The sequence below is a fragment of the Emys orbicularis genome, chromosome 6 (genome assembly GCF_028017835.1).
Source record: "Emys orbicularis isolate rEmyOrb1 chromosome 6, rEmyOrb1.hap1, whole genome shotgun sequence".
In the NCBI taxonomy this organism is placed as follows: Eukaryota; Metazoa; Chordata; order Testudines; family Emydidae; genus Emys; species Emys orbicularis.
The window spans coordinates 69124013-69151258 of record NC_088688.1 but is presented as its reverse complement, the minus strand read 5'-3'; the positions used below and the strand labels follow the sequence as shown (position 1 = coordinate 69151258).

The following is a 27246-nucleotide window of genomic DNA, read 5'->3' as shown; positions in this document are numbered from 1 at the left end:
CCTTGTTCCTCTTGTAGTGCAGGCTTTATTAATCTGTATTTAGAAGGGAAAAAAAATCTGGTTCAGAAGAACAGAAGATTTGAAATATGCCATATCACTTCAGTCTGTGCCCTGACAGCCCTGGACTAACTACAATGTTGCTTTAAGCAACACGAGAAGAAAGGCTGAAGGAGAAGACCAGACACTGCAGCTAAGTAATAGTATACAGACATCCTGATATACTGAAAGGAAATATTCTCTACTTCCAAAAAAAGACTTTAAAATACATGCATATGGTCCACAAGGTTCCATTTTTCGTAACTCTTGGCTAGAATAGTTATTTTAATCAACGAAGAGGATTCTCTGCTTTGTGAAAACACTTTACAGAAAGACATCTTTCAAGTTAAAGTAGTGGTACTGCAGTTCACAAGCCATTTCCATAATAAACCCAACGCAACTTATTTGTAATGGGTACCAAGAAGTTGTTCCTAAGAAGATGCAGCATTCCTCATTGATATTATGGTCTTTGCCATGGCAAGAGAGAGATCATTTGTGAGTGTCAGAAAATGACACCTTCATAATGCAATGACTGCACTACTGTTGCAATCAGAAATAAGATAAGCTACAAAATTGTCAAAATCATAGAATCATAGAAGTGTAGGACTGCAAGGGACCTCAAGAAGTCATCAAGTCCAGCCCCCTGCAATGTGGCAGGACCAAGTTAACCCAGATCCTCCCTGACAGGTTTGTCCATCCAACCTGTTCTCAAAACCCTCCTATGATAAGGATTCCATAACCTCCCTTGGAAGTCTATTCCAGAGTTTAACTATCCTTATAGGTAGAAAGATATTCCTAATATTTAACCTAAACCTCCCTTGCTGCAGATTAAGCCGGTTACCTTCTTGTCCTACCTTCAGTGGAACACCATTCTCTTTATAATAGCCCTTAACATATTTGAAGACTTATTAGGTCTCCCCTCAGTTTTCTTTTGTCAAGATTAAACATGCCCCATTTTTTTAATCTGTCCTCATAGGTCAGGTTTTCAAAATCTTTCTTCAATTTTGTTGCTCTCTTCTGGACTCTCTCCAATTTGTCCACATCTCCCCTAACATGTGTGGCCCTGAACTGGATATATAGTACTCAAGCTGAGGCCTCATCAGTGCTAAGTACAGCAGGACAATTACCTCCTATATCTTATATACAACACTCCTGTTAATACACTCCAGAATGACATTACCCTTTTCCACCCCTTCGTAACATTGTTGACTCATGTTCAATTTGTGTTCCACTATAATGCCCAAATCCATTCAGCAGTACTATGACCTAGCCAGTAATTCCCAATTGTGGAGTTTTGCATTCAATTTTTCCTTTCCAAGTGAAGTATTTTGCACTTGTCTTTATTGAATTTCATTTTGTTGAATTCAGACCAATTCTCCAATTTGTCAAGGTCGTTTTGAATTCAAAACACTACATAGAAAATCTTAAATTTCAATTCAATTGTGAAAAGTTGCAAAGTTAAACAATTTAAAACAATGCATAAACTAGTTTCTACAGTGTAATTTTGAAATTGTAACCACAGCAGAAAGTCTATTGAAAGAAACTAAGCAAATTAAGTATTCAGAACAGACTATCACTACTTCATCAAAAATAATGAGAAACCAATAACTAGAGGACAAGGATAATTATATACAACCATTTCATGTAATAATGGTTTATGATAAAGGTTTGAAAACTTTCAGAATGTATTACAGTACTTGTACTCAGAAGCAAAGGGATGCACAGTCAAAATTGGATATTCATAGAGAAATACGTTAATTTCTTAGAACACTTTGGAGTGCAATGAGTCACTAAAGAAGAGATACATTTTCCTGTGGAAAAACCAATATCAACTCTGTTTCTCAACAATGAACCAAAAGCAAGTCTTCATAGTGATTATCTTTCTTGTCTTTATAGGTCAAATACATAATTTTCTTCTGTTTTCTGATTTTTAATTTTGGTTGGTTTCAACAAACAAGATTGCCCCTCACAACGAAATGCACACACATACCCTGATCTTATTTATCACTTAGTTTTCAGTATTCCAAATAAGCTGTTGTTAAAATACCAGTTACTTATGCAAATTACACAGAACCAACATGGAAGTCATGGGGTACTTAGAGTTTATTTAAAAAAATAGCAGATATGTTCATACAGTAAAAAATACTTTTCTTATCTAAGACTTAAAAAAAAAAAAAAAAACACTGAAGACAGCCACCTTTGCTTTTGTTCATTTTCAACTACCATTTCTGAGAGAGCTTTTGGTGTAAGAAAAAAAAAAGCCCAATTTCACTTATGTGCTTGATGATAAACTATCAAAATCAATACTCAACATGAGCTGTTCATCAATTTCAATGTTATATGAAGTAGGTAAGTTGATTATATCAGAGAAATTAAAAATGCAACTATTTAATCACGATAATTATGCTCATAAAATTCCATGATTATCTTAATCCCTAAAATATTTGAACTATTCTGATGTGATGAAGTGATCATTCAGTCCAAACCTATAACTAAATTGTCATAAAAATGCAAATACTTTCTTTTGAAACACATACTTCTAATGGTCCCTCTCTCTCGCTTGTCTGAGAATAAAATAAAAGCAATAAAAGTCAGTGAGAAGTTCTACTTTAAAACAGCTGGCAGAATATAACCCTTTTTGCAAATGTTACTGCAATTTTATCCAAGGCAAAACTCCAGCAATATTTCTATCAAAATTCAATTCCAAACCAGTTTGTTATGCTAAGGAAGAAAATTATAATATTTTAATTATAAAATTAGTTTGCAAAAAAATATTTGCAAACTCATAGATGACAGGTGAGGTCCCAGAAGACTGGAGAAGGGCTAATGTAGTGCCCATCTTTAAAAAAAGAGAAAAAAAGGAGGAGCTGGGGAACTATAGACCAGTCAGCCTGACTTTGATACCAGGAAGCTATTAGAGCAATGTATAAAACATTCAATTTGGAATACCTGGAGGATGAAGGGGTAAACACTAGCAACCAGCACGGATTTATCATGAACAAATCATGCCAAACCAGCTTGATTTCCTTCTTTGACAGGGTAACTAGTTTGGTGCATAGGGGGAATGCAATGGACATAATATACCTGGACTTCAACAAGGTTTTTGACATAGTCCCACATGACATTCTAATAAGTAAGATGGAGAAATGTGGGCTCAACAAAACTAACATTAAGTGGCTACATAATTGGTTAAACAACCCCAAACAAAGAGTAACAATTAATGGAATGATGTCAGTTTGGAGGGAGGTCTCAAATAGGGTTCCACGGGGATCTCTGTTCTAGGTCCAGTGTTGTTCGATATCTTTCTTAATGATCTGGATGTAGAAATAGAGAGCATACTGAACAAATTTGCAGATGACACAAAGCTAGGGAGGGTTGCCAACACTTTGGAGGATAGAGCTAAGATTCAGAGGAATGTTGATAAATTGGAGAAATGGACTATAGACAACAAAATGAAATTCAACAAAGACAAATGTAAGGTGCTACACTTAGGAGAAAAAAAACAATTGCACAAAAACAGAATAGGGGATAAATGGCTTGGCAGCAGCACTGCTGAGAAGGATCTGGGAGTTGTGGTGGATCACAACCTCAACATGAGTTAGCAATGCAATGCTGTTGCAAATAAGAAAGTAAATAAAAAAAATAAATAACCAAATGCCATTTTAGGTTGCATTAACAGAGGCATAGCATGCAAGTCACAGGATGTGATAGTACTGCTTTACTTGATGCTGGTTAGGCCTCAGCTGGAGTAGTAGGTCCAATTTTGGTCACCAATGAAAGGATGTGGAGAAACTGGAAAGATCCAGTGTTGAGTGACAAAGATGATCAGAAGAATGGAATGCAAGCCATACAAGCAAAATTTAAAGGAACTGGATACAGTTAGTTTGCAAAAGAAGAGATTGATGGGGTCTTCAAATACTTGAAAGGCTGCCTTAAAAAAGACGGGAAAAGTTGTTCTCTCTTGTCACAAACGACAAGACAAGAAGCAATGAGTTCAAACTACAGCATAGCAGATTTAGATTAAATCTCAGAAAAAACTTCCTAACTGTAAGAACAGTAGGACAATGGAACAGACTGCCTAGAGCGCTTGTGGAAGTTCCTTCCCTGGAGGTTTTCAAAAGGAGGCTGGATAACCATCTGTTTTGGAAGGCTTAGACACAACAAATCCTGCATCTTGACCGGGGGTTAGACTAGATGACCCTTGTGGTCCCTTCTGACCCTGTGATTCTTTGCAATTTATTAACTCTGTATAGTTTATATACAACACTAGTATTCTTTTTTAATGCTCATATTTTACATGCTAGAATATCACAATATTTAAGAAAGTCAAATGTTATTTTTATTATGCTAGTCAAAGAATTTATTCCTATACAGTTTATTTTATTCGTATGTAGTTATAAGTATCATTTTATCACTTATCTCAGGGTCCATGTACAAATGTAACAAAATCTATATGGTGATCAAAATACACTCTTATTCAGAACTCTATATCCTTATGGAGACTCATGTAAACTCATCCTATACCTGGAAGACGGGCAACACAAACAGGACTTGAAATTAGACTTGCCAGATTCTAAGGTTATTATGCCTCTGGGTGATGTTTTAATCTTTGTAGTTCAGCAAGACACCTAATTTTCCTATAGCACTTCCCACTGCAGCTTTCTCAACCTTGGCTCAAGTCCTCAGCACAGGCTTTTCTTTCCATCATTTCACACTATAAGTCTCCTTTACAACCAAGTTACACTTCTTGTGCATATATTCCTTACCACATATTACATGGATAATGTATCCTTAGCATGCATTACAATTCTGTATTCTGACAATAGTAGCAACAAAATCTTGTCAAGTGCTTTCTTGAAAAAGTAAAAGCAACTGTACACTGACATTTTTTTCAGAGGTAATCAGTGAGGTTGATTGACTGACCTACTGTCCAAATGAGATCAGAATAGAGATGAGAACTGATTGGCTGAGTATCATTGTGAAAGATGACTGATGTAATATTTGAGGGCTGGGGAGAACAAAGATAATCAATTTCATCAAATAAAAGTATGCCCACTATTTGTTACTCAGGTTTGGAAACTGAACTTCTGTTGTGTCTATCTGCTGCTAGATATTGAGATAGGAGCCATAACTAAGGATGTTTTTTTTCAATTTGGTCTTAGCAAGACAACTGACCTTGTATTTCAAGAAACAGACCTGAGTGTAGTTATGCATGGCTTTGTCACCTTGAGTCTTGTCTAATACAATGTGTTCTACATAGGGCTAAACCTTAAGACAACTTGAAAAATTCAGCTAGCACAAAATGTTTGACTGCTTATTAAGAAATAGGTCTCAAAAATATTACATCTGTGCTCTATGACTTGCAGTGAATCATTTCATTTCTGGATAAATTTTAAGAAGTTTGGTTCGACCCTAGAAAACCTTATGTTATTTGAGAGCTAGATATGTTAGAGACTACCTCTCTCTTCCTGTGATATTCTGACAACTTCAATGAGATGGGATGCCTGAGCTAACAGCCCTTTGATTTCAATTCGATGGAGAGAGGTTCCAACCTACCTGAAGACCAATGATGGTTGACCTCCTACCATCCTAGTAGCAGTCTCCTACATGAGAGTCCCCTGTTACCACCTCCACAGGCAGGGGTTGCACTGTGGGACAGGGTTTCCACCTGTGGGTTGTGGCTCAGGCTGCAATAGCCCAGTCCTGTTTTTCTCCATTGTTAAGAAGCCCTGTGATAAAGGTCAGATGATGCAGATCCTCATTCACCAGGCCTTGTGAATCCTGGAACTACTTCAGAACATTTTACGATTGGTCCTACATGTACTTTGATATACGCACATGAGATTGTTACTTTAGTATATATCGCATTACATGAATGCCTGGCAGTTATGAGAGCTGAATTGACCTCTGTTTTTCCCAGAGTTCTTATTACTCACACTAAGCTACATCCCACAATACCCTACAGTAGCACAACTGAGCATTTGGCTTAAGCCAACAGGAAACTAGTCAATCAAAATACCTTTGTTCTATGTCTTAGTACAAGCCAGGGAGGTACCTTCAAAGGCCAATACCTGGAATGCTAGTATCCAAAATAAAGATAAGGAAAGGAAGAGAACAAAAAGGAAAAGAATTAAGACAAACTAATGGCTTGGGATGTGGTCACAATGTGACATTATCCTTAAAGATTGTGAACCCCTATCTCTCAAACTCTTTGAGCATAAGTAATGGCTAAGAGAAAGGCTGTTTTCATAGACAAATGTAGAAGGGAGCAGGTAACCACAGGTTCAAAGGGGGGCCTCATAAGGCATATAAGTACCAAGTGGAGGTCGCAAGTGAGTGTAGGGCATCTGACTTGTGGAAAGATTCCCCAGTCCCTTGAGAAACCTCATCATTGTAGCATAAGCAAAGATGGAAAAACCCTCTACTGTATGATGGAAGGTTGTAATAGCTTTCAAGTGTACTCTAATTCTTCTTAGAGACAATCTTGTCATTTTTGGCTTTAGGATGTAATCTAATATATCGGCTAATGGAGAGGATGTAGGTCAAAGATGTCTTAGGCCACACCAGTGACTGAATCTCCCCATTTTTACAGGTAGGTACACCTCTACCCCGATATAATGCGACCCGATATAACACAAATTTGGATTTAACGCGGTAAAGCAGTGCTCGGGGGGGGGGGGGGGAGGCGCACTCCGGCGGATCAAAGCAAGTTCGATATAACACGGTTTCACCTATAACACAGTAAGATTTTTTGGCTCCCGAGGACAGCGTTATATCGGGGTAGAGGTGTATTAGGAATGGATTTTCTTCTTCTATGCAAAAGCACTCTCTATGTCCTCAGAACAAGTTGTTTTCAACCCTGCAAACCATCCATCTGCCATGCCTTGAGTCGAAGAATCTTGAGGTTGAAGGATCTGAACTCCAACAAAAGTGAAAGGCATCTCCCATGGAGTAATGATCCAGACTGCCTCTAGAGCAGAACTGGGAGCTTTTCTTGTTCTTGGCTATGGCAAACAAGCCTATCTGCAGGACACCCCAATAATGAAATAGGTGGTGGAGCGTAATGGGATCTAACTCACGGCTTCAGTGCAGAGGGAGGGTGATCTCGCTCCCCCTGGATGGTTGATATAAATATGCATGACATGTTGTTAGTCATGATCTTCACGTATTTTCCCCTGATTAGTGGAAGAAAATGGAGACAAGCATTTCAGACTGCTCTGAGTTCCATTAAGGTGATGTGCAGCGTGGACCCAAGACCTATGAGCAGTGTGCATGTCTATATGAGCTCCCCATCCCAGTAGGGATGCATCTGTTATTACTGACATTGGAGATGGCTGTGCAAAGACAAACCTTATGCAAACATTGTGAGGGTCCTTCCACCAGTTGAGGGACTTCCATGATTGAAGGCATTGAGAGTAATTTGTTCAAAATAAACAGTTCTGAATCACCCCTGAAGGCAGTACATGTGAAGTCTTGTGTGTTTTATTGAGAAGGCAATCACTGAAATATGAGAATATCAGAATTCCTTTTCTGTGAAGATGAGCAGAACTCTGTATTGAAAATGCTCTTGACCCAGAGTGAAATATAGGAATCTTCTGCAGGAGGGGTGGATTGCTACATGAAAGTAAGTCTCTTGCAGGTCAAGGGCCAAGAACCAATCCCATTGGTCCAATGATAGAATTGTTGCTGCAAGAGTTAACTCCAAAACCCACTTGTCCATAGAGATATGGTCCCATTCCTGACAGAAATGAGAAAGGTGGTTGCCAAAACAAGGGAGACATGTAGATTGTTGCAGCAGATATGAGTGAGGATGGTAACTCAGCACCTTGACCACCCCATAAAAATTCATGCTTCAAAGTTGTAGGTTATGAGCTTGATGCCCCAGAGGTAGATGGTCTTCTCTTCTGGAACCGTTGTCTCTTATGCTAGGAATTCGTAATGTCTCTGGGAGAAAGGAAGCTGAGTGGGATCTCTGCGCCGTCTGGGACTCACTAAAGTTTTTTTTTTTTTATGTGCAGGGGTGTAAATTCCAAGTGAAAAGAAGACGGTCCTAGAGTCTTAAGTTATGCAGGAACTCATCAGTTTTTTCAGCAAATAGCTTCGATCTGTCAAAAGGAAGGTAATCAACTGTATTTTGGACTTCCCTCAGAAACCCAGAGAGCTAAAGCCCTCCTTATGACTGGGATCGCCTCACAGCATGAAAGGCAGTGTTTAAAATTTGGAGGACTGGGCATGCCCTCCCAGCATTTAAGTTCTCCTAAGAGGAGAAAATAAAGGGGAAAGGACAACAGTCCTTACACTAAAACTATAACAAAATATATGTATATATATGAATAAAAAAATTAAATATTTTAATTTTGTTTTAAGTTATAGAATTGCTACAACTAATACAAAACCAACACTAAAGTACTAACACTAAACTAGCTAATTAGATAAGAGAAAAAAATACAGTTGAGGTAAACTCAACTCAGACACTGCTGAGGCTCCATCTCAGGGCAAGGCGGTTGAGAGGAAAGGTAGGGCAGTTTGCCCACACAGCTCTTTATAGCCACAGTACAGAGCAAAAGGCTCCATGGGGTGTATGCGTGGGCTGAACAGGCACTGCTACCTAAAATCTCCAATCAGAGGCACATAGGGCGCATGCGCACCTAGAGTGGAGCACCCATAGGGACACTCATCTTGAAGAACAACAAGACATTCCTAACCAAGTTTACGTGGCATGTGGTCCCAACTACTTTATTTCCTTTCTCTCCTGCCTGCACAGTAGATCTCTTGCCATTGTTCACTGTCAGCAGACTTTTAGATAATGTAACACTATTTACAAAAATTACATTTTATAATTTTAGTTTTTCATTTAGATCATTATTTATTGTTAGTATTATTGTTGAGAAAATAGTATTTGTTCTCTCCTCAAGTATCTGCATTTTGGCTGACCTGGAGAGGAAGCCAAGATGTTAGCTACAGATAAATGTTGTTAGGTGTTCGTTTTAAATGGATGTTCTGCTGAAGAGTGGACACCCTCTGCTGCTTACTGAAAACCAGTTCCTTTGAGAACTGTTCCTCATCTCTTTCAAAGGAAGTAAAATAAAATCTTTGCACACAAGCCATGTCACTAATTATACAATGTCAGGTGTTTATTTAAATTATTTTAATAGATTATAGTAAGTTTAGGCCTTAACATAGGTTATCATAATTTCAAATTCAAGTTTAAATAGGTTTATTTTTAAAAATAAAAAAGTACCTAATTTAAATTTTAAAAATCTTATATTTTTTCTTAATCCTTGATTTTTATCCACCCTGCCTGGCACCATCAGTGTCCACTTCCTGAACACTATAGTGCAAATAAGTGATGATCACATAAACACCACCCTATACTGGAAACCTACTGACTGCTATACTTATCTACATGCCTCCAGCTTCCATCCAGGACACATCACATGATCTATTGTCTATAGCCAAGCCCTAAGGTACAACCAAATTTGCTCCAATCCCTCAGACAGAGACAAACACCTACAAGATCTTTATCAAGCATTCTTAAAACTACAATACCCACCTGGGGAAGTGAGGAAACAGATTGACAGAGCAAGACGGGTACCCAGAAATCACCTACTACAGGACAGGCCCAACAAGGAAAATAACAGAACACCCTGGCCATCACGTACAGCCCCCAGCTAAAACTTCTCCAGCACATCAACAACGATCTACAACCTATCCTGGAAAACAATCCCTCACTCTCACAGACCTTGGGAGGCAGGCCAGTCCTTGGTTACAGACAGCCCCCAAACCTGAAGCAAATACTCACCAGCAACTACACACCACACCACAGAAACACTAACCCAGGAACCAATTCCTGTAGCAAACCTCGTTGCCTACTCTGTCCCCTACTCTAGCGACACGATCATAGGACCCAACCACATCAGCCACACCATCAGGGGCTCATTCACCTGCACGTCTACTAATGTTATATATGCCATCATGTGCCAGCAATGCCCCTCTGCCATGTACACTGGCCAAACCGGACAGTCCCTACGTAAAAGAATAAATGGACACAAATCAGACATCAGGAATGGTAACATACAAAAGCCAGTAGGAGAACACTTCAATCTTCCTGGACGTTCTATAACAGATTTAAAAGTAGCTATACTTGAACGAAAAAACTTCAGAAACAGACTTCAAAGAGAAACAGCAGAACTAAAATTCATTTGCAAATTTAACACCATTAATTTGGGCTTGAATAGGGACCGGGAGTGGCTGGCTCATTACAAAAAGCAGCTTTGCCTCTCCTGGAATTGACACCTCCTCATCTATTATTGGGGGTGGACTACATCCACCCTGATCGAATTGGCCCTGTCAACACTGGTTCTCCACTTGTGAGGTAACTCCCATCTCTTCATGTGTCATTATATAATGCCTGCATCTGTAATTTTCACTCCATGCATCTGAAGAAGTGTTTTTTACCCACGAAAGCTTATGCCCAAATAAATCTGTTAGTCTTTAAGGTGCCACCGGACTCCTTGTTGTTTTTGTGGATACAGACTAACATGGCTACCTCCTGATACTTGACACTATTCTATAAAAGAAATCAGAAAGGCTTCACAGTGTGACCTCAAGTTTAGACCCTGACTCTGGAAAAGGGAGTGAAGTCCAGAGCTGAGTTATATACTAGACTACACTTTCATACAACTTTCCTTAAACAACAGGAAACCTTTTTTGTATAGAAGAAAAATAAATCTCTTCTGGAAATTAGGTCTGACTATTTATTTTAGAGTGCCAGTACAAAGCAAAGTATCTTCAAAGGCCCTCAGCTCCTGTATCTGCTTTCTAAAAAATGAGTTCACACCACCAAAAAAGCAAGCAAAAGTACATACATTTGAAGTATTCCTTCGGGGAATGGAGAGTAGTTTTCTCTGTGCAGCAGCAGCCGCCCCCTTCCTAGAAGATTGTACTCTTTATATGTTCTTTCAGAAAATTGGATGCCACAATCCCGCCTCATTCCCTTGAGCTCCTGTGGGTCCTAGCTTTCCAAGCCACATGTAAATGGCTTCTTAAGAACAGGGGACAACATAACTACAAAGGCATCCTCTTGGACTCTATAGAATCTGTGCAATCAGTCACAAGCCTTTCAGTGCCAACAGCCTGCTACCGGCCGCATTCTATTGAAGTCTGGGTGTGTCATTCCAACCGCTGTGGCATCACAGAATAAGAGAGATGACCTTTTACAAATTACTGATATACAGAAATAGCTATGGAAGGAAAGTACAAAAAGGTAGGTTCATTGAAAAATGGGAGAGAACTAACTAATGATTCAAATTACAAATTTTGAATTATTTTTAAAGAATTCTAGCTGAATTATAATCTTAGGTATTATCTGTAACTATGACAATGATTAGAGAAAAATTCTATTTTTCAATATGCCAGTTTTGTGTATAGTCAGCTTCCCTGGCTCTCCCAATTAGTTTTCCTTGTTGCTTGTGTGCATCTTTTACAGGCGATAAGGATGAGAAAACATATTTTTAAAAATCAGTTTTAATACCTGAAATTACATTTAGCTCATTTTAGAAAATGACTAGTCTTCTAGTTAACACTTATATCTGTATTAAATAAGAAAAATAATAAGTTGGTAAGGAATGAAGAATCAGTATCAATCATTCATTACAAGCAGATTCAAGAATGCTTTGAAATTTTGAACATATAAATTTATTAGCTCGTCTGGATGAATCCCGAGGTTTAAAAAAATTACACTAAATGCTGACTATATTTAAAATAATCATGGTCCACACAGAGGCACTGGAAGACCAGAGAAAACCAAATATAATGCCAGTTTTCAATTAGGGAAAAGAACAATGACTTCTATCCTTGCTAAAATATTGGAACACACATGAACAGAAAAAAATTTACTAAACATCTACAGGATAACAGACCATGAATAAACAGCACATATTTATAATTAATACATTATTGATAAATTATAAGGCATCTGGTAACAGTCAAGAGATGTAACACAACTGAATTTTAGTAAACCTCTGATACCAAGTCTTGTGATAGAGGACATCATATTATACATGACTTTGAAACTGATATGGAAACAAAAAAGGCCACCAGAGATTTAGCTTGTCAAACAGCAGGATGGCAACACTCCTCTTTATACTCTTCTCCTTCACTTCTACACCTCTATTGTCTTGCTTCTTCATTGCTTCATGAGTAATTTAGACTGCATGCTCTTTGGAGCAGGGGGCATGTCTTGTGTCTCTATGACATCTAGCACATTTCTGAATGGCCAATGAAAAACTAACATTAACAACATACAGCTATGTTGTAGGAGTCTGAGGCACATGACTTACGAGGAGGGGCTGAGGGTACTGGGGTTATTTAGTCTGGAGAAGAGAAGAGTGAGGGGGGATTTGATAGCAGCCTTCAACTATCTGAAGGGGGGTTCAAAGGAGGATGGAGGTAGGCTGTTCTCAGTGGTGACAGATGATAGAACAAGAAGCAATGGTCTCAAGTTGCAGTGGGGGAGGTCTAGGTTGGATATTAGGAAACACTTTCACTAGGAGGGTGGTGAAGCACTGGAATGGGTTACCTAGGGAGGTGGTGGAATCTACATCCTTAGAGGTTTTTAAGGCCTGGCTTGACAAAGCCTTGGCTGGGATGATTTAGTTGGTAATACTATTTTCAACTTGAGTGCCTTATTTTGCAATCTTAGCATTCCATTTATGCTAATTTTTAGCATGAATAAAGTGGGAAACTTCCATTGTGCAATTAAAAATGGGAAATATTTTTAATTTTGGAAAATTCAACATGAACTAAAATTTTACCAAAACTAATTATTTTAGAACAAAATAAAGTTAAAAACACTAAAGAAATTAAGTGATTAGCAGAAGAGACGTTGCTATATGGAAACTTTCAAATATTGCGTATTAATGCGTTATTTACCTTGGCTGTATACTCAGCTTTATAACTGTCTTGCGTGGCAGAGAATCTTGTGAGGATTGATCATCATCCTACAGGGGAAAAAACTTTAAATTTACATTTCAATGAATATAGAGCAAACTAAAAATCATACATTTCAGTGTTGGAAGAACCAAGACATAAAAATGCACTATCCACATGACACCAATAGTGAGTTCCAATGAAATCTAATTTACCACAATATGCAGGAAGACACTAGTCCCCACCTCACCAGATAAACATCGCCAACTCCATAGTTAAGGCAAGAAGATTATGAACATACCTGTCTAAATAGATTTTGATAGAAAGGAAAAATGTATACTTATTCATCCAATTTGAAATCATTGTTCCCATTAAGTCATTTATTGTTATTCCCAACCTTCACACTCATTGACACCTATACAGGTTTCTACAAGTGTGTACTAGACATTCTAATCACTAATAAAGCTGGTGTGGTTTACAAACAGCTTCAGTACATTGAAATTAACTTTCTATTGCTGGAGGTTTACCCTTTCCAGCACTATAGTCCTACAGTTTAGTTGCAGAAGCCATAGGTTTACTCTTTGTTAGAATTCAACAAACTATTCTCTCCCTGCTCCACCACCCAAGTTTACACACACACAAAAGAACGGGAGGGAGGATTGTGGGGGCCTCCAGATAAATTAAGGTTTGAGGGTTTTTTTTAAACGAGGTGTTGGTTCATCAGCAGGCCAGTATACATCAGTAACAGTGTAAGTTTATGCACTAAGCACTTTCAAAAACAGATTTATTGCCTAAACTCCAGAATCTCTCTACAAAATGCTGAGACTGTTTGCCTGTCCTTGCACAAGGAGTCTTTATATAGCTCCCCCTTATGATCATGTCACTCTCTAGTAGTCACAGCCTAAAGAAGGTAAGTTTTTTTATACTACATAAGCAGTAACATTTGTGTTACTGCTAGTAAATCATTAAGGGTTGTGGCCTACAGCGCTCCATTTTGTCTTAAAAATGTGAATGAATATAATAAAATAAACAAAACACACCTTCTAACACTGACTTGATAAGTTCACACCTATAGGTTATTTATACTGGGAGTAGCAGCCATTATACTTAAAAATAGTAAAATGGCTTTCATTAGAACTCTCTAATTTCAATTACTCAGACTATTCTCAAAAGTTCACCTCTATGGCTGAAATTTTCCATGTTTGGTTTCTACCCAAAGTTATGTTCTTAAAGGTCTGAGTAAAACTGCCTGGAAGAGATGCTCAGCTAGGATCTGTGACAACCTCTTTCTTTGCATCCCTCCACTGGCTCCCCCTTCTCTATCACACCAAATGTAAACTATTTGTCTTCATTTTGAAAGCTCTTCATGGCGTATCCCCACCCTACCTATCATTGCTCATTTACTATCAAAATGTTGACTCCACCTCCATAACTCACCCTGGTTACATTTTCAAACAAGCACCCTTGTACTTTTTGCCATGCTGCCCCTCATGCTTCAGAGAAGCTCCCCATAGACATTCACACAGCTACCTTATTATTCTCCTTCAAATCACTCCTTAAAACTCTCGATTTCCGTGATATCTACAAAAAAAAACTCGACAATGGTTATACCATCGGTGTGGAGAGACTATGGCCTACCATGCTGACCAATATGGTCTCATTGTTTCCTTGTACTCCTTGTGTCTCTGTATCCATCAGTTGTCCCTTGTCTGATAAGATTGTAAAGGGGAAGGACCATCTTTCTGTGCTATGTTTGTACAGTGCCTAGTACAATGGGGTTCTGGTCCATGACTAGGACTCTTACATGCTATGGTAATAACCATACTCCTATAGTACACTACTATAAAAAGCAACAGAGGGTCCTGTGGCACCTTTAAGACTAACAGAAGTATTGGGAGCATAAGCTTTCGTGGGTAAGAACCTCACTTCTTCAGATGCAAGTAATGGAAATCTCCAGAGGCAGGTATAAATCAGTATGGAGATAACGAGGTTAGTTCAATCAGGGAGGGTGAGGTGCTCTGCTAGGAGTTGAGGTGTGAACACCAAGGGAGGAGAAACTGCTTCTGTAGTTGGATAGCCATTCACAGTCTTTGTTTAATCCTGATCTGATGGTGTCAAATTTGCAAATGAACTGGAGCTCAGCAATTTCTCTTTGGAGTCTGGTCCTGAAGTTTTTTTGCTGTAAGATGGCTACCTTTACATCTGCTATTGTGTGGCCAGGGAGGTTGAAGTGTTCTCCTACAGGTTTTTGTATATTGCCATTCCTGATATCTGACTTGTGTCCATTTATCCTCTTGCGTAGTGACTGTCCAGTTTGGCCAATGTACATAGCAGAGGGGCATTGCTGGCACATGATGGTATATATAACATTGGTGGACGTGCAGGTGAATGAGCCGGTGATGTTGTAGCTGATCTGGTTAGGTCCTGTGATGGTGTTGCTGGTGTAGATATGTGGACAGAGTTGGCATCGAGGTTTGTTGCATGGGTTGGTTCCTGAGTTAGAGTTGTTATGGTGCGGTGCGTGGTTGCTGGTGAGAATATGCTTAAGGTTGGCAGGTTGTCTGTGGGCAAGGACTGGCCTGCCTCCCAAGGTCTGTGAAAGTGAGGGATTATTGTCCAGGATGGGTTGTAGATCACTGATGATGCGTTGGAGAGGTTTAAGCTGAGGACTGTAGGTGATGGCCAGTGGAGTTCTGTTGGTTTCTTTTTTGGGCCTGTCTTGTAGCAGGAGGCTTCTGGGTACACGTCTGGCTCTGTTGATTTGTTTCTTTATTTCCTTGTGTGGGTATCGTAGTTTTGAGAATGCTTGGTGAAGATCTTGTAGGTGTTGGTCTCTGTCTGAGGGGTTGGAGCAGATGCAGTTGTACCTCAGCGCTTGGCTGTAGACGATGGATCATGTGGTGTGTCCGAGGTGGAAGCTGGAGGCATAAAGGTAGGCATAGCGGTCGGTGGGTTTTCGTTATAGGGTGGTGTTAATGTGGCCATCGCTTATTTGTACTGTGGTGTCTAGGAAGTGGACCTCCCGTGTAGATTGGTCCAGGCTGAGGTTGATGGTGGGGTGGAAGCTGTTGAAATCATGGTGGAATTCTTCCAGGGTCTCCTTCCCATGGGTCCAGATGATGAAGATGTCATCAATGTAGCGTAGGTAGAGAAGGGACGTGAGTGGACGAGAGCTGAGGAAGCGTTGTTCCAGGTCAGCCATAAAAATGTTGGCATATTGTGGGGCCATGCGGGTGCCCATAGCAGTGCCACTGGTCTGGAGGTATATATTGTCACCAAATTTGAAATAATTGTGCGTGAGGATAAAGTCACAGAGCTCAGCAATAAGTTGTGCTGTGTCATCATCAGGGATACTGTTCCTGACAGCTTGTATTCCATCTGTGTGTGGGATGTTTGTGTAGAGAGCCTCTACATCCATGGTGGCTACGATGGTGTTTTCTGGGAGGTGGTCAATGCATTGTAGTTTTCTCAGGAAATCTGTGGTGTCACGGAGATAGCTGGGAGTGCTGCTGGCGTAGGGTCTGAGTAGGGAGTCCACATATCCAGACAGTCCTTCAGTGAGAGTGCCAATGCCTGAGATGATGGGGCGTCCAGGATTTCCAGGTTTGTGGATCTTGGGTAGTAGATAGAATAACCCCGGTCGGGGCTCTAAGGGTATGTTGATTTGTTCCTGTGTTAGTGTAGGGAGTGTCCTGAGTAGATGGTGCAGTTTCTTAGTGTATTCCTCAGTGGGATCTGAGGAAAGTGGCCTGTAGAATTTGGTATTGGAGAGTTGTCTGGCAGCCTCCTTCTGGTAGTCAGACCTGTTCATGATGACAACAGCACCTCCTTTATCAGCCTCTTTGATGATAATGTCAGGGTGGTTTCTGAGGCTGTGGATGGCATTGCGTTTGCACGACTTAGGTTATGAGGCAAGCGATGTGCACAGGCAGAAACTGTGGAAAAACAACATCACTTGCCTCATAACCTAAGTCGTGCAGAACGCAATGCCACAATAGCAGATGTAAAGGTAGCCATCTTACAGCAAAAAAACTTCAGGACCAGACTCCAAAGAGAAACTGCTGAGCTCCAGTTCATTTGCAAATTTGACACCATCAGATCAGGATTAAACAAAGACTGTGAATGGCTATCCAACTACAGAAGCAGTTTCTCCTCCCTTGGTGTTCACACCTCAACTCCTAGCAGAGCACCTCACCCTCCCTGATTGAACTAACCTCGTTATCTCCATACTGATTTATACCTGCCTCTGGAGATTTCCATTACTTGCATCTGAAGAAGTGAGGTTCTTACCCACGAAAGCTTATGCTCCCAATACTTCTGTTAGTCTTAAAGGTGCCACAGGACCCTCTGTTGCTTTTTACAGATTCAGACTAACACGGCTACCCCTCGGATACTATAGAAGAGTAATACTGAAAACTCGGCATGAGGCATGACCACAGCACAACTGCCCTGAAATATATTTCAGGGGAGGAAGCAATTGCCTGAAGTAAATGTAACAGTTAACTGTTTAAATCCCTGAATGCACTTCCAGATTACATTTTCTTTCCAGACAGTAAAAAAGCTTAATACATATGTAATGATTTGGGGAAATCTGTGCGCACAATTTGTGAATGCTGGGTGAGATTATAAAGTCTCTGTACGTATCTTTACCAAGCTGCAAACTTCATTTCAAATGAAAATGAAGTTTGCAGCTTTGCCTTCTCTGTGGTCTGTTTGCCCCCATCTTGGACTAGAATTCCACAGGTGGATGGCAAAGGTCTAGTAAAAGAGAGTTGTTACGTGCACAAGCATTGAAATGTAATCGCTCTTGAGAAAAGACTGGCTCCCAACCAGGAGAGCTGGTTTATTAAGGGAGAGGTTTCCTAGCTCCAGCCCAAGCCCAGATGTTTACACTGAAATTTTAAAGCCCTGCAGCCCAAGCCCTCCAAGCCCAAGTCAGTTGACAAGGGCCAGCTGTGTTTTATTGCACTCTGGACATGCCCTCAGGGATCTAGAAGCAGGATTCCTCTCGCAGCAGAGTAATGAGTGCCCATGAGGGTGCTCTTGATTGGATCTGTGACAACACAGATGCTGACCAAATTAACATGTGCCTTAAAAAGTTCAAGTAATTAAAGATATGTAAAAATAAAACTGTGTAAATATATATGAATGAAAAAATATTTCAAGAGGTTACTTATGCACGTTGCTGATTGTAGAAACATTTTCATGTATTATATTAAATTATTTAAGTGTCATATGACAATGTACCTAGAGACTGCACTGTCTCACTTATGTGCAAAGGCACAGAGTTAAGAGGTGTATAACCTTAACTATGTTATTTTCTGTCTTTACAGTGTTTAACCAGGCAATTTTAAAATATTTCTAACAATAACAAAGGATTTTGGTATGGAATAATATAGTTTGTTAAAAGATGATGGACACTATTCCTTTAGTATGTTTCTCTTCTGAAAAGTGACTCTTCAAAAGTGACCTGCAGGAATTTTGAGGTCATTTTTTCTCAGTGGATTCCCATATCAAATTCTCTCAATTTACAAATAAAAGTATGTCTGTTCTATAGTCCAATTCTGCAAATTCAGCCTGGGCTCAGATTCAAGATGGGCTCTTTCTTCCTCCTTCATTATCATAAGTAATTATGACCTACAAGTCAAGTTAGGCCCACAGTTACACTTGTGCAACCTCACTACCATCAATTTTCACAAGCAGCAGGTATAGATAATTGGATAATAGACAAAAAATTATGTTGATAATGCACAACATGAAATAGAGTCCAATATGTTCACTTTCAGCCATGTAGGTTCTGCAGGGCTAACTGCAAAAAGTAGTAAAATCTATTTTTGCTGTCAACACCACCTGTAATTCAAACTACATACAGAGACCAAATCAGTTGAGTAAGAAGGGACCATCTTTACATAGATAATTTTCGAAGTAGAAGTCGAACTTCTTCACACCATTCATAATCAGTCTTAAAATATTATTCATATAACTTTTAAAAAATACCAAAAAGGTAAATAGGAGAACTCACCATCTTAAGGAACGGAGCTGATGGGTTGTAGCTGTAGGTATCTTTGTCTTTTAGGATAAGAATATGAGCAGAGTCAATGATCACTCTCTTCAAATTCATTAATGAGTGGAAAAGCCTGTCGATTGAATTTTCAATTGTTACTAGTTTTGAGATGATATGTTTATAAAAAGCCATTATAAGACCCTTGGAAAAAAGGATATAGAAATATTATTAACTATTAAAAGTATTGCTTTAGCTGAGTCTAATTTTTTATTCTGACCTAAATTTCCAAAAATGACTAGTTATTTTGGGTGCCCAACTTGAGATACCTTGAAAGACCCTAATTTGGCAGAAGCACTAAGCACTTGTCTCCTGAAAATTAAACCCTCACTTTACCCTGTCTCAATTTGGGCACCCAGAAATCATCACCATCCTTGCCACACTATCAGAAGCGTATGGAAGAAGGCAAATGGCTCTAATCATCCCTACCCTGGGCTCCTGTGTCTAGTGCTTTCATATTTAGCTGAAATAATGCTGCTACAGCCATTATTGTACTACAGAGCGTGCCTCTAGGTCAACTTCTCCATCTCCATCAAAGCAATTTTAGTTTATGTAGCATATTACTGGGCATTCTTAAAAGATGTCCAAAATATGTTCAACTTTCTTAGGTACTACTTGCCTTGTATGTAGGTGTGTCCATTCTAAGCCCTCCTTCATTACTTTATATAATCAGTTCATTTTACTTTGGGTAGTCTATGCAGACAACTGCACTGAAAGCTGTTTCAAATTTGCATGGGATAGAATTACTTTTCCAGGACTCTGCTCCACAGAAGATGATACTTAAGGTCTTTATAAGCAGTCAGTGTGATGTTTTTGCTACTCACACTGGACTTCCATACAGCATAAAGTTTTTTAAATACAGCACTTGTGTTACCTATTCTGGGCTTCATATCAGACACGTAATCAGCAATATTGTGAATGACGCTACCCAGATAAGCTTATTGTTGGTTTTCCCAGCTTCACCTTCCCTATGGGTGCTCCACTGTAGGTGACTCCACAGCAGTACCACTGATGGAGGAATAGGGCTTCGGATTCGAATCTATAACTGATGCTAATACTGTGGAGCCAAATATAGCATGGGATGATGAGCATGGATAATTGCATAATGTTTTGAAAACGTATGGGCAGACGCCCAAGTTTCTGCCCTGCATATTTCTGATGAAGGCTACAGAAGTGGAAAGAGATCTCATGAAATGAGTTCAGACTCCAGATAGGGATTGAAGATTGCGGGCATGAGAGCAGTAGTTAATACAGTTCGATATCCACCTGAAGAGTCTCTGATTTGATATTGCGGATCCCTTGGATCTCTCTGCAATTGAGAGGAATAGTTTAGGATAGTGGTTTTCAACCTGTGGATTGCGGACCACTGGGAAACCGCAGACTATATCTAAGATTTTTCAAAGGGGTCTAACATCTCCATTCTAAATTTTTTAGGGGTCCTCAAATGAAAAAAGGTTGAAAACCACTGTTTTAGGAGATTCCTGGAGTCTTTCGTTCTATCCAAATAAAACGCCAAAGCTCTCCTGACATTGAGTGTATGCAATACTGCTTCTCTGTTGTCACGGTGCGGCTTTGGGAAGAAAATATAAGCCTCAATTTGCTCTTTTAATGTTTTTTTGATAGAAGTAACGGTTTGTCCTTATCCAATGAATACTCAGTCATCATATTCTAAGGCTCCTCAGGCACTTTGACTCTTGAATATTTTGATGTGACTATTGTTTAGCCTGGGTATCCAATTTTCAGTACCTCATGATCTTGCATTATGTTAGATGTCATAGCTCGTACTGTAAAGCAGAGGGAATGCAGAATAGCACAGATACAAATATGATGCTGGAGTTGATTTTTTTTTGTAGAGTTCATTTAATCCTCTTCTCCTTTGCACTGAAGAACTTCAGAATTTATCATTCCATGATAGGATGGCTTGGGAAAAGTCTGTAGAAGCTGGAAAAGTCTTTAATGCTGCAGACAAATCATCATCACACAGTCATGCTGGAGGACTACTTCTTTATGCTATCCATTCATTAAGCAGGAAGCATGCTCCCAAAAGATGTCAATGCTGCATTTATTATGGAGACTCAAGATGCCTCCATTTTGGGGAACCATACAAAATCTTAGCTCTTTGGACTGTGTAAAAAGTTACTGAATTTGCCTATTTTGGTATCAATTTCTCTTGGCACTTATTTCCTCTCTATCATCTTCCACAGTGAAGGGGAAGGCATACTTCCTACCTGCAATATAACACAAAATATTTGTATGGTCTTACTGTCCCCTCAGTCTTGTCTGTGTAGTTCTAGCTTTATCTTCTTCTGGTTATCTCACTGAAGTGTTGAGGTCCCCTTTTGATTATGTTCTGGAGGAAACAGTCTTTCTTGGGTTTATTCTTTGTATCAGAAGGGTAGGAGTCAGAGCCCTCCCTGTGTCTCAATCAATTACATGCTGGAAGCAGAATCTCTCTTTCTAGCCTTGTTAGATTTTCTTTTTTATTTGAGATTTCTACTGTGTTTATCTTTTCCTCATCTCATGGGATAAAGAGCTATTTTCATTTTGATTTCTTATTTTTCATTACTAGGGCAATAACCATTTATTTTAGTCTGTCTTAGAGTAACCCCATAATTGATGGGCCAAGATTATCCAAGCTTGTTGATCAGACTTTTTTGCTTTGCCTTTTTCTAGTAGACCTACATATGTGAGAAATACATGAAGCCAAGATTTTCAAGCATAGGTACCTCAAGTAAAATTTCTAAATCTTCATTAAGGCATCTAAAAGAACTGACCTGATTTACACAAGTGCTGAATACCCAGCAGCTCCCATTGACTTGAATGCAATTACAAGAAATGCCAGTACCTAGTTATAGCCTAAAGGAACAAGTGATGTTCTAATCAGAATGCCCTTAGTCCCTTTGACAATCAGTGAAGAATTAATTTATAGACATCCATAGGGGAGGGATAGCTCAATGGTTTGAGCATTGGCCTACTAAACCCAGGGTTGTGAGTTCAATCCTTGAGGGGGCCATTTACGGATCTGGGGCAAAAATCTGTTCTGGGGATTGGTCCTGCTTTGAGCGGGGTGTTGGACTAGATGACCTCCTGAGGTCCCTTCTATAGCAAATCAAGTGATACCGATAACACCAAGAGTTTGAATTTAAGTGCTCTTTTAGAAGGGTGCCTCATTTTCCTTATATTATAAACAGAGATAAAAGGAAGTGAATAATTTATAGAATATTGAACTCTTTCACATTCCATGCTTTAGAGAATTAATGGTAAATTGGGACTGATCCAGCTTTCCCTACCTTCCATGGCACAGATACACGTGGAGAGCAAATAGGAAAGATTGGGGGATTTTTTTTTTTTTTTAATATACTCTCTGAATGTAATAGTCAGAAACAGAAGAGAGAGTGTTTTAAGGGCATTATTTCAAACATTGGCTTATTTAATATAGTACTCTATCTCTACCAATAAGACATCATTCAGCAAGTTCACCAGTACCTACTTTTCATATTTTCTATACATAAAAATGTTCTAAATGAATCATTCGTTCAGATAGCTATAGGTGTGGGGGGGGGGGAGGGGGGGAGGGGCGTTTAAAAGCAGTATCTCTACTTCGTAACTACTTATGAGAATATTACAAATTATTCTATCAAAATATAGAGAAAGCAATTCACCTCCCAAACTTGACAAAGAATCAATCTACAAATGAGCTAATAAGCATAATAACAAGAAAATGATGTCCCAGGTTGAAGATAGGAAGTTATATAGTGGGAAAGACTAAGATAATCACATAATACCTAGTCAACATATATTTCTTGATCAGTTCGTAACAGTGGCAGAGATTTAATGCAGCAGTACCTAGTTTTGCTTTGAATGATAGCCCTGTGGTTAAGGTACAAGCTGCAGACTTTATCTTCAACCTTCCTTTGCAACCCCCTGCACACTGTAGCCTCTATGTGCCTCAATTTCTTACTCTACAAATTGGGGAAATAATTCCCTACTTCATACGGCTATACTGAGATAGAAGAGAATATATAAAATAGTAGTAGTAATATTTTCTCAGTGGTATATATTTTGGTTGCTATATTAAAAATACAGTATATTCATAACACAAAAATACAAGAGAAAATAAATGTAAATATTTAAATGTAATTTAATGAGTACATTACCTAGTTCCATAATCCACAACTACCCAATCTTTAGATGTTCCTGTGATGGCATCATGGTGCTGAAAGAGTCCTAGGTTCCTCCTAGCCTCAGTCAGCAATTTATAATGGTCCACTGAAGGAAATGCATTCATCTTGTCAGATTTTTTAGACTCTACTAGTGCCAAAGAATAAAGGATCTCAGCAGCTCTGGAAAAAATCAAAGAAAAAAATGAATGTAGCTACTTGTTTACACACAAACACGCACACACAAAGACAAACACACACTTTAAGAGCTCAACTACAGTGCTTTCATAGCTTCCCCCAAAAGTGGTCCTCTAGGTTCTTTAAACTAAAAGTTAAATTTTGTCAATTACAATATAATTCACTATTTACAAATAAAGCAACAAAAATTTTATTTGCACAAATTTGTAATGATCAGTGATCAAATCTTAGTTGGATGCATTCAGGATAGCTTCTGTCTCAGAAGGAAAATTAAACTTTCAAGAACACACAACTTGTTTAACCAACAGAATTATCCCTCTCAAAAGGTACATACTGTATATATTGCATGCAGTATTCATGAAGTCTTATTTAATTTTTTAAGACATCCGTTTGGGTCTTAGTTTGGTCATTGAGAACCCAAACTTATTTTTTCCTAAATACCATAACAGTCAAAGTAAAAGATTATAATGACATATTCAAACTGTCTGAGGAAGGGATCCACCGACTGATCACCAGTACCAGACAAGATCAGATACCTCAAGACCCTGTACCTTAGACAAAGTAGACATACTACAGCTGGGTGCTCTCCTGGACCCTGAGTACAAAGTCCATATACACTCTGGACAGTTCAGGGGCACCTGGGGAAACTTTGTGGGCACCAACCACATAGGACATTGAGAATGACCCAGAGTGAGTGCCATCCACAGCCACAGTGTCCTCAAGTGGAGCAGAGCAGATGCTCTCCATAGGGGGCCGCAGCCACTTGGACCAGGACTCCAAGGAGGAATGAGAAAAGAAGGAAGTGGCAGCTGAAACAGCATCACTTCAGCCATGTAAAGACTTGATTCATGATTGTTATGGTTAGGGTAGACATGACATAAGGAGCTCATCAGTGCCTCTGTAGACTCAATCTATACAGGCTTTAAAAATGTCACTTTGTATCATCCCTTCAGGGCATGGAAAACACTATTCTCCACTCCCTTCCAGCATCCTGAAGGCAGGTTTCAGCTACTGCCTCATCTACAGTCATTGCTGGGCATGGGAAACAGCCATATCTCCACCCCTCCCCATTTATGCTGTTTGTATGCTCCCTTCTGAGTGTGAACCATCTTCCGCCCTCCCCCCACCCCCACCCCCTTTTGGCACCCAGAGGGCAGGATTTGGGAATGATGTTTGCTGTTTCAATATTTCCTGCTGGACGCGGGAATCGGCATTACGCCATCACCCTTAGTCTCCACTATCGGTCCCCTCCCTGGCATCCACATGGGATCCAAGATGGATTCCAAGGGGGGCGGGGGATTTAAACACTGTAACTGAGATTTATTGTAAAACACACTGCTGCACACATGGTCACCCACTCAAAAGGTCACTGACAGTCAGGACTAAGACCCAGAACCAGAGAAGAAGAAAGAGGAGGGCACCGGGACGTCCTTCTGATGAAAATGCATGGTGATTGGCAGACAGCATGACCACCTCTTTGAACTTGAAAGGGAGAAACTGAAGCAGGAACAGCAACAGAGAGAGGATGCAGGAGAGGGGATGAGTATATGGTGGCTATGTACATCCGCCATGACCCTACCAGGAGAGATCAAGACCTCCAACACCAATGTGAGGTGAGGCAGCAGCAAATGTTTCTGTGAGTGCTGAGACTGCCCTACAGAGAAAAGGATATTTAACACATTCTTTTTCCGGTATCACCATCAAAATAAATGGACTTTCAGAGGCAGCTTTCTTATGCACAAATGCTGATACAGAGCCCACCAGCCATCCCTGCCCCTCCAAGCTGGGAAGGAGGACTGGGGAACCGCATGGAGAATAAAACATTGAGCCACCTGTGCTTCTAGCCTCACAACAGCCACCTCAGCAAGCTGGGCAGGGGGGACTAGGAGATGAGCAGGGAAAAGCAATGGATCCTACTTCATCATTCAGAGCACGATCCATGGCTTTCCACCAGAATGCAGATAACAAACACAAGTCGAAGTGGAATATTGTAGTAAGCTGCTGTTCCACCCATGTGACCAGAACAGAAAAAACAGTTTACCAAAATAAACTGCAAGAGTTTGGAAGGAGTGGCTCAATACTGCAACACTAAGAACTAAGGGAAATGCATGAGATAACCTTTGCAATGTGCCCACTCTCCCTTGAGCTACACTAGCTTGAGTGGAGTACCTAAAGGATACTAACTCAGGCTAATAATGCAATGAAGACAAGCCCTATGGCCACCAAAGAAGGCAAGTTAGAATTGCCTAACTCCCTTCACCTCTCTGCTACACTGAAGTATCTGTGGGGAAAAACAAGAAACAGCAGAGGTACAGGTTTTATAAAACACAGAAGAAAACACAAAAAAGGGAAAAGAAGAAAATAAAATAAATCAGTATGAAGGTAAATAATGATAAAGATGAAAGAGGGACTAGGAACGCCAAAATGGCTGGAATGAAAGGCATAAAACAGGAAAAAGGAGAGAAAAGTATGGAGAGAAGATTAATTTCTTAAGTTTAATAAAGTTATTGCCACAACATACAGTAAAATGCACAAAACATATTTGATTTTCTATTTGTAACCTTTATGTTGAAATGCTCCCAACTAATATTAAGCTGTTAAAGATAAGGATGCTATAAAATCCAACTAAATTTTCAGGTTTGAGCCTCTAGGTTGATTACAGAAAATGTATTAAATAGAAGAGCACTGGCCAACACTTTGAATGATCCAGCCAAACTTTATTAAAAAAGAAAAATGATTAGTTAAGCAAACAGGCATGCAATTACTCCTTACACAAATGCTACTATTATACCCACACTCAAAGATGAAATGGTGTGTCAGTGGGATATCAGTCCACTGACAATAGTGTGAAGTACGGCATTAAAATCCTGGAACCTAACAGTACACTTTTGATGTTAATTGGAGCTATCCCTGAATTTAGCTAAACTATTCCTTCTATACTCTGTTATACTAATAATTAACATTAAATCTACCTTAATCATAATTGTATTTCTGCCACCTTCTTATTCTCTCTTTACATTACACATTATTTAAATTAACATGTGCATCAATGTCCTTCCCACACTCTAGATAGCATTTTAATAAAACATTCACAATTCTCAAAAAACACTCATTAAAAACTTGGCTCAAACGATTATAACCAAAACATAATGGTAACATAACCCTGGGTCATGTCCTTGCTAACTCTTACTTTCTCATAACACACTGTCTACTATTTAGTTTGGACTTCTCACAATAGCAGCTTCAAATCTCATACTTCTCTGCCCTTAGGCTAACTTAGACCCAAAACCTAACTTCTATTTATTTATTAACCCAAACTATTCTATGGACTACGTATTAAAATATCTTATGAGCAGCCCATACAATTATACAAAAACTCCTCTCAATTTACTACAATACACACACACATACACTCTTCTGGTAAAGTGATGGGTGTGTTATGTTTCTATGTTGTGGGTTGCTCAAGAGACAGTGACCAGGGTACTCTTGTCTTTCAATCCCGCCTGGTTTGTTGTGTTGCAGTGGTTTGCTTTTTAGGTTTGTTTGTTTGCAGTGTTGTAGCAACGTTGGTCCCAGGATATTAGAGAGACAAGGTGGGTGAGGTAACAGAAGTTGGTCCAGTAACAGATGTTACCTCACCCACACTGTATCTCTGTTTATTTTTGATGGGGGGAGGGCAATGAGCATAGGAGTCAAGTGATATAGTAAGGTTAATGAGTCCCTGTGTGACACTGAAGAAGGGATTCTTCTTCCTCCATCCTGAATTGTGAGCTCCTTCTTTCCCCATGACCACCAGCATCTTCAGTCACAATAGCTTGTCCCTAAACTCCATGCTTTTCACAACTAATGGGCCACCCGAGT

The 27246-nt window shown here is 39.5% G+C and overlaps 1 protein-coding gene across 1 annotated transcript in view; it reads right to left on the bottom strand.

Moving 5' to 3' along the window:
• The window catches only part of MAN2A1 (mannosidase alpha class 2A member 1), a 215318-nt gene that overhangs the window by 80590 nt on the left and 107482 nt on the right, over window positions 1–27246 (bottom strand). The window contains exons 10-12 of the mRNA XM_065406341.1: window positions 23185–23370; window positions 18989–19103; window positions 12970–13037 (exon numbers count right to left, since the gene is read on the bottom strand). Coding sequence (XP_065262413.1) covers window positions 12970–13037; window positions 18989–19103; window positions 23185–23370 — 369 coding nt within the window. The remainder of the gene's footprint in view (window positions 1–12969; window positions 13038–18988; window positions 19104–23184; window positions 23371–27246) is intronic.